Source organism: Benincasa hispida, chromosome 8, assembly GCF_009727055.1.
Source record: "Benincasa hispida cultivar B227 chromosome 8, ASM972705v1, whole genome shotgun sequence".
NCBI lineage: Eukaryota > Viridiplantae > Streptophyta > Magnoliopsida > Cucurbitales > Cucurbitaceae > Benincasa > Benincasa hispida.
In genome coordinates, this window is record NC_052356.1 from 61,621,811 (window position 1) to 61,635,348 (window position 13,538).

The 13,538-nt window shown below is 33.8% G+C and overlaps 1 protein-coding gene across 2 annotated transcripts; it reads left to right on the forward strand.

The window, feature by feature from the left end:
• Positions 1–9,009: 9,009 nt before the first annotated feature.
• LOC120083392 (heat stress transcription factor A-4a) lies at positions 9,010–11,440 on the forward strand. Of its 2 annotated transcripts, XM_039039142.1 has the most exons (3): positions 9,010–9,218; positions 9,381–9,970; positions 10,079–11,440. In XM_039039142.1, exons 2-3 carry the CDS (start codon positions 9,752–9,754, stop codon positions 11,087–11,089), a joined length of 1,230 nt encoding a protein of 409 aa, XP_038895070.1. In that variant the 5' UTR covers positions 9,010–9,218; positions 9,381–9,751; the 3' UTR covers positions 11,090–11,440. The 2 variants fall into 2 exon arrangements, with proteins under 2 accessions (XP_038895070.1, XP_038895068.1); XM_039039140.1 differs by having other exon boundaries at positions 9,010–9,970.
• The last annotated feature ends 2,098 nt before the right edge of the window (positions 11,441–13,538 follow it).

A 13,538-nucleotide genomic window follows, 5' to 3' on the forward strand; every position in this document is an offset into this window, starting at 1 on the left:
GATTTTTGTGCAAAAAATGGAATTCATCTACCAATGAAAGTTTCATGAACTCTTCAACAAAATGGTGTTGTTGAGAGAAAGAATAGAACGATACTTAATATCACTTGAAGCATGTTGAAGAGTAAGAAGATGCCAAAAAAATTTTGGGCACAAGCTATTGAAAGTGTTGTACACTTGTCTAATTGTTGCCCTCTAAAAGCTTCTAGAACAAAACGCCTCAACAAGCATGGACAGGAAGAATACCATCTATCGCTCATTTGAGAGTATTTGGAAGTATTTTTTATGCTCATATTCCTTATCAAAAGTGTAGGAAGCTTGATGATAAAAGTGAGAAGTATTTTTGTTGGCTATGATGCAATCTTAAAAGGCTACAAGCTTTATAATCATGTTACAAAGCAGAGAATGGTAAGCAAAGAAGTTGTGTTTGATGATGAAGCAACATTGAATTGGAATCATGAACCAAAAGACTACAAGTTTTCTTTTTCCTAATGATGATGATGAGTCTAGTGACATTGCTTCTCTATTAACATCAACAATGTCGCTAATCCTTCTACAACAAATCCCACCTTCATCATCTACAAGTTTAAGTTAAGGACCTCATGGCATAAGAAGTTTATGAGACATATATGATGAAACTGAAGAGTTAAGTCAAAGTTTTAATAATCTTACTCTTTTTTTTTTTTTTTTGTTTATTTGGTAACAATGAACCTTTGAATTTTGAAAAATCTTTGCAAGATGAAAAGTGAAAAACTACTATGGGCGAAGAGACAAAAGCCATAAAGAAGAACGATACGTGGGAACTTTCTATTCTTCCAAATGGAAAGAAAGTAGTTGGTGTTAAATGGGTGTTCAAGTCAAAAAGAAATGAAAAGGAGAAGCGAAGGGACATTAAGCAAAATTAGTTGCAAAAGACTATTCTTAAATAAAAGACATTAATTACGATAAAGTATTTGCTTCAGTTGCTCACTTGGAAACCATAAGGTTGCTGATTGCACTTGCTCCTCAAAGAAAATTGAAGATCTTTCAAATAGATGTTAAATCTGTTGGAGTTAGCAAGCAATCAACGGAAGAATTCAGGATCATTAAGTATTCTAATTCATCAATTTTAGCATCAAATTAAGCCATTAAATAAAAAGAGGGTTTTAGAAAAGACTCATTTTTTATGACTTTAAACTTCAAATTCAGCTCTAATCTCCTCAGCTACAAGGTGTAGATCACCAAAAAAATCTTCCCTACTATTCTCTTTGGATCTTAGATTGATTTGTGAGAATCAAAATGAGCTGAATTGATGGAATTAAGAGAGAATTTTAATGGTTTTAGATGGACATGAAGAACTCCTTCTTCATCAGTTTTCTCTGTAGAATTCAGAACTGATGGAGTTAACTCAACTGAAGTCTTCAGCTTTTATCAAACCAGCATGTAATTTTAAGACAACATGAAGTAGACACCTCCTACTTCAATAATTGGAGTGGAATTGTGAATGTTTATGCAAGTGGGAAAATCCCACTAAGTGGGTTTTTCCAAAAATAAAAAATAAAAAATCTTTTAACTTTAAAAATATTTTTCAAAATTAAAAAAATAATTTAATTAATTCTATTAATTTAATATCAAATATTAAATTAATTAAACACTAGTTTTACAACCATGAATCCCTATTCATGTAATTTAATATTTAAATCAAATTTAAATATTAACAAATTCTCCAATTTCATTTAATTCGATAATTAAATGTGTAATTATATCGCATATAATTACTAATTCCCCTAATTCGAATTTGAACATTTCAAATTAAACTCATCACTCTATTCTAAGGTTTAATCGGTTTGTGAGCTAGTAGGGGGACCTAATGGACCTACAGATCATGGGCTCCAACGATCTGAGATTAATTGGCTAAACTTTTTAAACCGAACTAATCAACATTCGTTAACTATCAGGTCACTCCACTAAAACCCAATAGTTGCACTCCCCTTACTATAGATATAATTGTGTCAATTTGATATGACCCTAATTAGTAAGTTAACCCTTCACAGGTTGTTCGAAAAAACAGCTGGGTCAATAGTTGTTTTACCCCCAAGATTACCTCTTGTTCCTTAAGTTCCACTGATCCTCTAATGAACAATTAGTTTGTAATCAGCAAACCGAGTCCCTTTCAGGCCCATGAGAGGGTGGGGCCCCTTGTTCAAGACTCGGAGTCAGTACTTAAGGGAACAACTTTTCTACTATTTGTAAAAGTGGGAGGGAGTGAATTCCATCTTGCACCCTATGTCCCCAGCTATCTACCCGATCTTATCCCTGAAATGGAAGGCTTATTGAGTTGACATTGTTGAGCCAACCCTCACTCATGCAAATCTAAGGATAATCTCGAATAAACAAGAGTTCATAGTTAGCTCACGATTAAGGTCAGGTTACTTAGGTCATCGCTTTGAAGTAGTCAAAGTCTTAAACATATAGCGTTATAAAATAAGAGTGACTTATTTTTTTGGTCCGATCTTATACAAACTCTTTGCATAGGATGCCTCCACTCACATGCCTCCACATGAACGAATTAGGATCACTTCATTTGTAGCAATTGAAGGAAATCGGAATCGGGATTTCCGTGAGCAGCAGAACAATACTATTCCAAATTACAATCATGAATCAACAAATTATTTACAATCGACTTCAACATAGACGGTTATACAATTTACAAAGAAATTATAGCATGAAACAACAAATGCATAAAGAGAACTCTACACACATATGCAGAAACGTCTTCATGCTCTGATGCGCGACTCTGATCAAACAACCAAAACCACGAGCGCTCGATCTACACGACCGCAACACCGCACGAACACTTCGCGCTCGTCATCAACGATCTTCTCGATCACGAACTCCTCCGCAGCACCACGAACGGCCTCCAGAAAACCTCGACGATGTTGAGTTGAGTCTGACACCACCAACAAGGCGACCTTGGTATTCTCGGTGTGAGAATCTAGAGGGTGGGCTCTGTTTGAACTTGGTGTGAGGAGACGAACAGAGAAAAGAACGGTCGCATACACTACTGGGCAAGTGGGAGAGGTCGGAGACCTATCGTATAGGTGATGCCAATCGTTTAGATAAACTATGCGATCGTCCAGCAAAAACTATGCGATCGTTTAGTTCTATCGTTTAGCTCGGTCAACTCTATATGATTGTTTACCTTGGGCCAACGATCATCTAGCAAAGCTATGCGATCGTTTAGTAAACACTGCACGATCGTTTAGCTAGCACCTGCACGATTGTTTAGCTCGTCCAGCCGTCGTTTAGTAAATCTATATTTACTTGACGACTTCCGTGAGTTTCTTTTCGCCGGAGAGAAAACTCAAATTCTTTTCAAAATTTTGTGAAAACTTCTACTTTTCAAAAATAGGAAACTACTTTCCTTAAAATCATGGTTACCATGATCCAATAACCACCCACTACTTTTGTTATTTTAAAAGAAAAAGTATTAATTATCTAATAATTAATATTATTATAAATATAAATGATAACCAACTTATCATACTATATTTATAACCTATAGTTTTAAATATTTCATCTCATGAAACATATAAATCATAGTTATTTTTCTATTCCATCGTACTTAATGTAAATCTCATTTACATCAATCCTCCACTAGATGTATCTCATACATCATACCGATTATATCATATATAATCAAAATACCTCTTGTCAATTTGAACATTTCAAATCAAACACAAGAACTGATCCTCAACGTGAATCTAAGCTACCAAGGGGACCTCATGGACCTGTAGATCCGAAGTTCCAACGGTACGTGAATAACTGACTAAACTCTTTAGTCACGGGATCCACCATCCATTAACTGTCAGGCACTCCACTAAAGATCGGTAGCTGAATTCTCTTCACTACAAATATATTATGTGTCCATCTTAACCAATGAGCAGTGCGACAACCCTTCACAGATCGCTCGTAGATACAGCTGGGCCAATAACCGTTATGCCCCTGTAGTTAAATCTGTCTCCTTAAGTACCACTGATCCCTCTAATGAACATAATCATAGTCCTACTATGATCGAGTCTTCTCTTCCAAAGAGAAGTTGTGGCCACTATGTTCAAGCCCCAGAATCAGCCCTTAAGGGAGCAATCTCTCTATTTATCCCTACTTCGGGAAAGAAGTGAATTCCTTATTGTGAATTGAGTTCCCAACTCCCAGATCAGACAAGTCCCCAAAAAGGTAGGCATGTTGAGTTGAAAAATCTGGCCACTCTCACCCATACTAATCAAAGGACCACCCTCAAAGGCAGGAGTTCACAAAACACTCAGGATTGAAGTCGTGTCACCTATGGTTGTTTAGGTGAGATGCAAGTCTCTAGTATCAACGGCGTTATATACAGAATCTAGTCATCTCGTGGTCCAAGTCTTATACAAACTCTTTGTATAGCACCTTGCTCCACTCTCCACATGAATGGTCAGGATCTACCATCTGTAGTAGTTTACAACACTTGCAAACCTATACAAAACAGGCCGTATCCATAGTGTCACCAGGATCAGGTATCCCACCTTAATCCTTATACTACAGACCGATTTAGGTTATCACTTAAGACATGATCTACTTGTATATCACATATACATGCTTAAGTTCACATAAGATAATCAATGAGCTTTGTTTATTGGATATGAGTAAATGTCAGAATTAAATAACACTTATTTTATTCATTGAACAATGTGTATCTTTACAAAACAACGAGACTCTGGGAGAATTCGGACATCAATCCCAACAACAATTTACAACAATTGTAACATCTATAAAATGGGTCGCATCCGATAGTGTTACCAGAATAAGGTACCCAACTTTCTCCGTATACTATAGACCGTTTTGGCTATTTACTCAAACTTGATCCACTCTTATGTCTCCACATAAAATTCAAGTACTCATGTAATAGCCATGGATCTTTAGTTTATTGGATTTCGATTATTTCTAAAATGAAATAAGCAATTCATACTTTCAATAATAAATTTATTGAATCAACACTGCAATAACATCTTGAATAAGTTTATTGTTTACAAACCACGAGTTTTAGGACATAAAACCCAATAAAATCAGCATTCTTGTACGGATATTTGAAAGAAGAAGTCAACTTAGAACAACCTCTTGGCTATGTTGTGAAAGATCAAGAAGATAAAGTCATGAAATTAAAGTAGGTGTTGTATTGATAAGTGTCAAAAACGTGGAATGGCAAAATCAACAAATATTTTCTTGACAATGGGTATTTGAGATGCCCTTATGAACATTCTCTTTATACTAAGACTAATGATCGTAGAGATATTTTGTTGGTTTGTTTGCATGTAGATGACTTAATTTTTACAGAAAGTTTTGCAAATACGTTTGAAGATCTCAAGAAGGTGATGACCCATGAAATGATAGATATTGGGTTGATATTATATTATCTTAACATTGAGGTGAAATAGTAAGAAGGTATTTTCTTCTCTCAAGAACGATATGCTAGAGAAATTTCAGAGAAGTTCTAATTCTGTCACAACTTCGATAGAAATTGGGACAAAACTGTCCAAATATGATGAAGAAGATGTCGTTGATCCTTCATATTTCAAAAGCTTAATTGAGAGTTTGAGATATTTGACTTGCACATGACCAGATATTTTTTTTCCGCATTTGACTAGTGAGTCGATTCATGGAATTTCCTATAACTACTCATTTGAAAGTGACAAAATGATTTCTTTGTTACCTCAAAGGCACGCTTGATTATGAATTATTTTATTCTTCATCTAAAGAATTCAAGCTTGAAGGTTATTGTGATAGTCATTGGGCTAGAGATATTAATGACCAAAAAAGTATAAGTGGATACGTTTTATTTGTTGGTAGTACTGCTTTTACTTGAAGTTCTAAGAAGCAACCTATTGTGACATTATTTACTTGTGAGGCAAAATATATTGTTGCTGCTTCATGTGTTTGTCATGCAGTTTGGTTAATAAATTTACGGAAGATAGTTAAAATTTTGCAAGATGACGCAAATGATCCATGTAGACAATAAGTCAACAATTGCTCTAACAAAGAATTCAGTGTTTCATGATCGCAACAAGCACATTGATACAAGATTTTATTTTATCAGAGATTGCATTACAAGGAATGAGGTTCAAGTTGAATATGTGAAAACATAATATCAAATTACGAATATTTTCATGAAACCACTTAAAATTGATGTGTTCAACAAATTGAGAACTTTTCTTGGAATTTTTAGTTGAAAATTAAACATTTTTTAGCTTTCTAGTTAAGTTATTTGATGAATTAAAGAACGAGAGTTAATCAATAAGTTATAAATAAATTAATCAAGTTAATATAAGAGTTAATTTAGTAGAGTTTCATGAATTAAAGTATAGGGGTTAATATGGGTTTTATTAATTTATGTATGGGAGTTATGGACCCATGAGAATCTTATAAATAGAATTGATTTTGTATTGTTTAAAGTAAGCAAGTTTGTGGAGAATACACAACAAGATTTAGATTAAAAGTGAGAACCAAATTTTAAGAGTCTTTCAAATAAAAGTGTTTTGTTATTCTTTGTGAGTAGGGGTGTTCAAGAAACTCGATGACCCAAAAAAATCGATCAACCCAATCCAACCCGTGCGGTTTGAGTTATGTTATCAACTCATTTGGGTTGGGTTGGGTTCAAATAAATGAAAATTTTATGAGTTGGTTGGTTCATGGGTTCACCTAATATAACTCAAACCAACCCGAATTTATTATTAACTTTAAAATATATTCTTTTATTACTTATAATATAACTGTTTATACATATATTGATTTTAGTTTTATTTAATTACAATATTTTTTTTATTAATTTATTCTTTAACAGCTTTTAAAAGTAGTTTCTCTACACTTTAGAAAGAAAATTTTCACTATATAAATTGAAATTGAGTTGTTAATCTTAATTCAATATATGAATACAATTAAATTAGATTTTTACATATTTATATTTTACTTCTTTTTATAACAGAATTTTAAATAAATGACCCGATTAATCCGAAACAACCCAACTCAAATAATTCATGATCGGGTTGGGTTGGGTTCATTTTTTAATAAGGGTTATTTGGTTGAAAAAATTTATAATCCGAACAATTGGGTTTGGTTAAAAAGTCTTTCAACCCACCCATGAATACCCTTATTTGTGAGCGTTGATCACAGGCTTCCAACAAAGCCGTTGTTTTATTGTGATTTTTGTGCTTCATCTTCATCTTCTTCATTCTTCATTCTTCTTCTTATAAAATTCCAACTAATAAGCAACGAAGAAACAATCACAGGGTTTCCTCTACTTCTCTACTCGCAGTAGCTTTTCGAGATTCAAATGTATATTTTTGTTATTTTCTTTCTTTCTTTCTTCTTCTTCTTCTTACAATCCTCCTTAAATTTCTCCTTTTCACTTTATGGCCTCCGTGGAGAATCCAAATCCACTTCTGAAAGCATGGCATAGCAGACCCTCCCGATCGTCTGATATCCGTCGATATCCGTCGTCTTTCCGGAAAGGGACTGCACGAACTAGAGGGAGAAAAATGGGTCTCGCTTCGGATAATTGAAATTTAAGTTCAAGAATTGTATGTGTTTGTCGTCATCAAATTAACCCAGTACCCAAAAAAAAAGGGAAAAAAGCTCTTGAAGGGAACTAAAATTATTATCCGTGTATTATTACGGTATAATGAACTAAAACTCTCAAATTGATAATAGTCATGATAAAAATTTATTAATGACAAACAGTATGTTTACTGATAATTTTTTATTATTGGTAGATCTTTTAAAATTGATAGTTTTCTTTTTAAGTCAATAATCACTTATAGAAATTTATCATTGGTACCGAACTTAATGAATTTAAGTAAAAAATTGATTCTTGAATCAAAGTATAAATGAGATGTTCAGAAGTTATCATTGATAGCATAAGATTAATGAGATCACTATTAACATGTTATCAATGATATAAACTATTTGTGATAACTATGACGCAACAGATGATATAGGAAGTATGAAATATGGGGTTTAGGAGCGAAAGTTGAAGAAGATGCTCTAAGTTGGTTATGGGTTGTGGGCTTTGGGCATTTTAGTCTTTTCAAACACCTGGGCTTAAGTTTGTGCTATACCTACAATATTTTCCCCTTATGCTATAAATGTTAATATTTAAAGTATGATTGCTATTTATGCAACTATTCCATTATTTTAATGAGTTCAAAATAATTTAGTTTTTGGATCCAATTGTCACGTGACATAACTTGATTGGATGAATGATATTGTCCAATGAATCAATACTTAAACAAATGACATCATTTGATTTGTCAACTTTTATGTCTTTAATTTTAATTCAAGGACATTTGTAAATTTGTAATTGGTCTCATATTTACCTATCGTCAATTTAAATTCATAACATGACAATTTGTGATTAACAAAAATTTATCCGACAACAATTGTTTTAAAATAAAATTTGCATGTTACACCAACTATTTGTTAGTACTTAGGAGGAACCTTGCCGAATTAAAATGCTATCAAAATCAAATTTTAGAAATTAAGGTCTCATTTGATAACCATTTAATTTTTTGTTATTGTTTTTTAAAATTGAGCATATTTCATCCACATTTCTTTTTCTTATAATGATTTGTATCTTTTTTTAAGTATAGTGATTAAATTCTTAGCCAAACTCTTCAAAATAAAATAAAATAAAAGTTATTTTTTTAGTTTTCAAAATTTGGTTTTATTTTTTAAACCATTGGTAAAAAATAGATAATCAAAAAAAGAAATTTGGAAGCATAAGTAGTGTACATAAATTAAATTTTTTTTTAAAAAAAAATGTTTACGGTCAAAAAACGTTAATTTGTAAATTTAGAAGCCATGTACTTTAACTCAAAATCTCATTATCTAAAATGCACACAATAGTATATATATTTTAAAAAAAAATAAAATCTAGAAATTAAAATTAAGATGAAGTAGTTGTGGTCAATCTTTAGTGCACTTCCTTCAATTTCGATCATTTTAATAATTGGACGCCTAATAATGATTGCCTTATCCTTCAAGTTCCCATCTTTTATCTTTTCCACCATTTTAGCGACTTGATAATTTTCTTTAAGATTTCTCTTATTTCCGATTTCCATGTATCTTTCTTCTAATCAAAGTGAAGGAAAACAACTACAGGTGGCTTGTCTATGGTTTCCACAGTTTTCCCCTCAGAGCTCGAATTTTTAATGGTCTCTTTTTCCCTCTCCTTTTGTTTGTTGAATTGAATTGAAGTCGCCTCCCTTTTCCCCTTTCAATTCAATTGTTTAGATTACATCAAGTATACTATTAGTTCAATTCAAACTGTTAACCTCCATTCCATAATTTTTTATTTTTTTCTCTCTCTTCTTTAGGCTATGTTGAGCAAGTTCAACTTAATTCCTATTCTCCTTCAAAAACCCTTTTGGGAATTCGAGAATTCTGAACTGGGTTTGCCTGGAAATCAAGCTTCGATGGAAATTTCTGGGATTTTAGCGATGCTTTTGTAATTTAAATGTGACCCAACTTGGGGTTTTCGATTTTGAGGTTTGAAGTTCTTGTCTAGTGGGTGGATTGTTTTCATTGTTCCAGATGGTGAGTTCTTTAGATTTCTATTGATATTTTTAAGTAAGGATTTTGATATTTGGTATTCTGTTTACAAGGATTGGAGATTGTTAATGTATAGCTTCTGGTTTTTTAAATTGGGGGGTTCTTATATTGTGGATTGGAGAGGTTAGGATATAGAATGGATGAAGCTCAGGGAGGCGGCTTGACTTCACTGCCTCCATTTTTAGTTAAAACGTATGATATGGTTGATGACCCTTCAACCAATTCGATTGTTTCGTGGAGTTCTAGTGATAAAAGCTTTGTTGTATGGAACCCACTGGAGTTCTCATCAGTTTTGTTGCCTAAATTCTTTAAGCATAGCAACTTCTCCAGCTTCATCAGGCAGCTCAATACTTATGTAAGATGATGAGTTTCTTGTTAACTTGCTTTCTGTTGTCTGTTTCATCACTATAGTTGTGAGTGTGACTGTGTTTTTATTTTTTGTATATTTTATTCATTATTGTAGGGGTTCAGAAAGGTGGATCCTGAACAATGGGAATTTGCTAATGACGATTTTGTTAGAAGTAAGCCACACCTGATGAAGAATATTCACAGGAGAAAACCAGTCCATAGTCATTCTTTACAGAACCTTCATGGACAAGGAATATCTCCTCTAACTGAAGTGGAAAGAAATGGTTTAAATGATGACATTGAAAGGCTGAAACTGGATAAAGAGCAGCTTCTTCTTGAGTTGCAAAAACACGAACAAGAGTATCAAGGAGTTGGATTGCAAATGCAAAATTTGAAAGATCGATTTCAATGTGTGCAACAGGAGATGCAATCATTTATCAGTTTAATGGCTCGCATTTTGCAGAAACCCGGACTTCACTTGGACCTCCTGCCACAATTGGAAACTCCCGAGAGAAAGAGGAGATTACCTAGAGTTTCTTACAACAATAATGAAGACAAACTTGAGGACAATCAGATGGGGACAACTCAAACCATTGGTAGAGATGATATGGGTTGTAGTTTTGATTCAATCTTTAAAAAAGAGCAGTTTGAACTTATTGAGACGTCTCTCACATTTTGGGAAGGCATTATCCTTAGTTATGGTCAAACAGTTAGTCCACTTGATTCAAGCTCAAACCTGGAGTTGGGTGGATGTGTAAGTCATGCCAGTAGCCCTGCTACATCTTGCAGACAAGTTAGTGAGGAATTTCGGTGTAAATCCCCTGGAATAGACATGAATTTGGAGCCCGTTCCAACCGTTGCTCCTGACTCTCTAGCCTCGAAAGATCAAGAAGCTGGAGTCAATGCTCCAGTACCAACCGGAGCTAATGATGTTTTCTGGCAGCAATTCTTAACAGAGAATCCTGGTGCATCTGATCCACAAGAAGTTCAATCGGCCAGAAAAGATTCGGATGTCATAAATGATGAAAACAGACAGAGTGATCACGGGAAATTTTGGTGGAACACAAGGAGTGTAAATAATGTTGTAGAACAGATAGGACACCTTAAACCAGCTGAGAAATTTTGATAATAGGTTGACTGTTTTTCTGAATTACTGATTCCCCTTAGCTCACATGTAACACAGTTTATTATGAATAGAAACATTTGAGCTCTCACCCATGTCTTTTTTCAGTTGATCACGTTGATTTTGATTCCCTCATAATGCTCGACTTGTTTAGAGAATTAGTGGCTGTACCTACGAATGAACAATGTTTTTTACTGCTTTAGTGATGTAATAGGGACAGACATTGTCACATTAGTGTTGGATCAGTGTATAGTATGCAGGTGATTATTTCTTAGGAATTAGAATCCTGCGGAAATATATTCATATGTTGGCTCATTATTCAAGTTTGCTGAAATCGACTTCATAGTATTCTAATGTTCTCTCTTGTTTTCATTTCATCTTTCCATGGGATCATTTTAGGTGAGGATACAGTTCGCATCAGATCGAAATCTTGTCAAAGTTGGGCTCATTAGTAATGGGCAGTCTTTCCTTTTTCAATGAGTGCATTTGATGCTTCCATTTTGTTCACATATGCTTCAGGGATCATGAATAGGGAAAGAAATTTAGGGAGAGTGGTTTCAGCCAAACACTTCATTCCCATTTGTTCTCTGTTTTCTGTAGTCTGTGAATATTGATGGTTTATATTTTGTTGTGGAGATATCAGTGAAGCATCATGAAATTCTCTAACATGAGAAGAAAGAGTTTGTATTCTTGTTTAATATTTCATTCATTTAAATCCTTTTCAGTAATCATCTAGTATTTGATTTTTGAAAATTGTGCTCTTTCACCTTGGCCCGAGGATTTACAGGAAGGATTGGAATTCAATTTTGTAAGGTCTTCACTTCATGCTTGCTTGTTTTTACATAAAGTGTTCCAAGTATCTCAAACTCTTATCTGATATTCCATCTTGAATTATCCGAGGGGTATATGTTCATGGTTTTTAGTATCACTTCATGATTCTTTTGGAAGAGCCGATGAAGGACAACTTTACTGCAACTCCGTGAAATTGACATGGAATCTGCTAAAGAAAAGCATCAAGATCTCACCTTGTGATTGCTGCTTGTCTTTGGATGTTGGTTTACACTACTGAACTGTTAATCCAAAACACTCTGGCACTTCTCAATTGTTATGTGGTGATTACTATCAGAAACAACGCAGTTTAAGACCTTGTTCATTGAGGTGTTTGGCAATAGCTTCGCGAGCTTTCACAGATGCAGGGAGTTGATTAAGGAGCTTCTCCTCCATCCACCTTTCCATGAGAGAAGATTGTCTCTGTAGTAGACTCAAGTTTGTGCTATTCTATGGGGTACGTGGGGCATCAAACAAGTGAATAGTCATGAATGAAAATGGATCAAAGAATTATTCTCCGGATTTATTCTTAATGATTGCCATCAGCCAAATCTTGGTATTTTATTATGTCATCGTTCTAAAATTCAGTGACATTTATTTTTTTTCCTTAAAGTGTTAAGAGGAATCACATTCTCTTTGAAACACTACATATTTTAGGACCCGTCGTCTTACTTTGAAGTCTCATTTCAGATTTAAGTAAATTACTTCAGAAAACACATAAAAAGAATATTATTATTGTTTTGATCCTCTTCTTTTCCTCTGTTTTCTTTTAAATATATTTATCGTTTAGTGGGACATTACATAATCGAATGTCGTCTTTTTACATAGAATCATAAATCTTCACTAGTCCAATCAGCCGTCTATCGGCATAGAAAGTTTAGAAGTTGTTTGGGTTATTAGAGCTGGTTAAGGTAATTGCACTTTAAGATGACGCTTCTACCATTGTTGAATCGGGTCCCGACAACTCTTTGATAATATGAAACCTCTTAGAAGGACAAGATCGTTTCAATACCGAGGTCCAAATTCTTGTGGATATTATTAAAGCATACCTTCAAAGCGGTAACATAATCACATATTGCCTAGCTTGCCATGCAAGAAAGACATACTCATGGTGTTCGGATTGAAGAGCAACCACCACGTCTTAAAAATGTGATTTTCCTGTAATTTTCTTTTGAGCAATATTTAGATGCAGTTTATACTTATCATTTGTCTATACAAAAGAAAAAACAAACAAAGAAACAAATTTTTAATTATTATTTTAAAAATATGTAATTGTCAAGTGACAATTTTTCATTGGGTGCAGCAGAGGTTGCATATTAGATGGGTGTAGCCGGATTGCAACTGAATTTTTTCCTTTCTTTTTCCTTTTAAATCCTTTAAAGGGTATCTGAAGAAGCTTTGAGAAGTTGGGATAGGTGAAGTTGTAGTGTAAAATTTAAATGAGGGAAGGTTGTATTGAATGGCTTAATGGGCACAAAGTTTCTTTAAGAGGAAGGAAAAATACAGTAGCCTTGTCATTTTGAGGTTGAAAACAAAGTGTGACCCATTATCATAATGAGTCCACCATATTAATTTCTGTTATCATATAGGTGTCTTCATCTGATCTCCAATGGTTGCTGAAGAA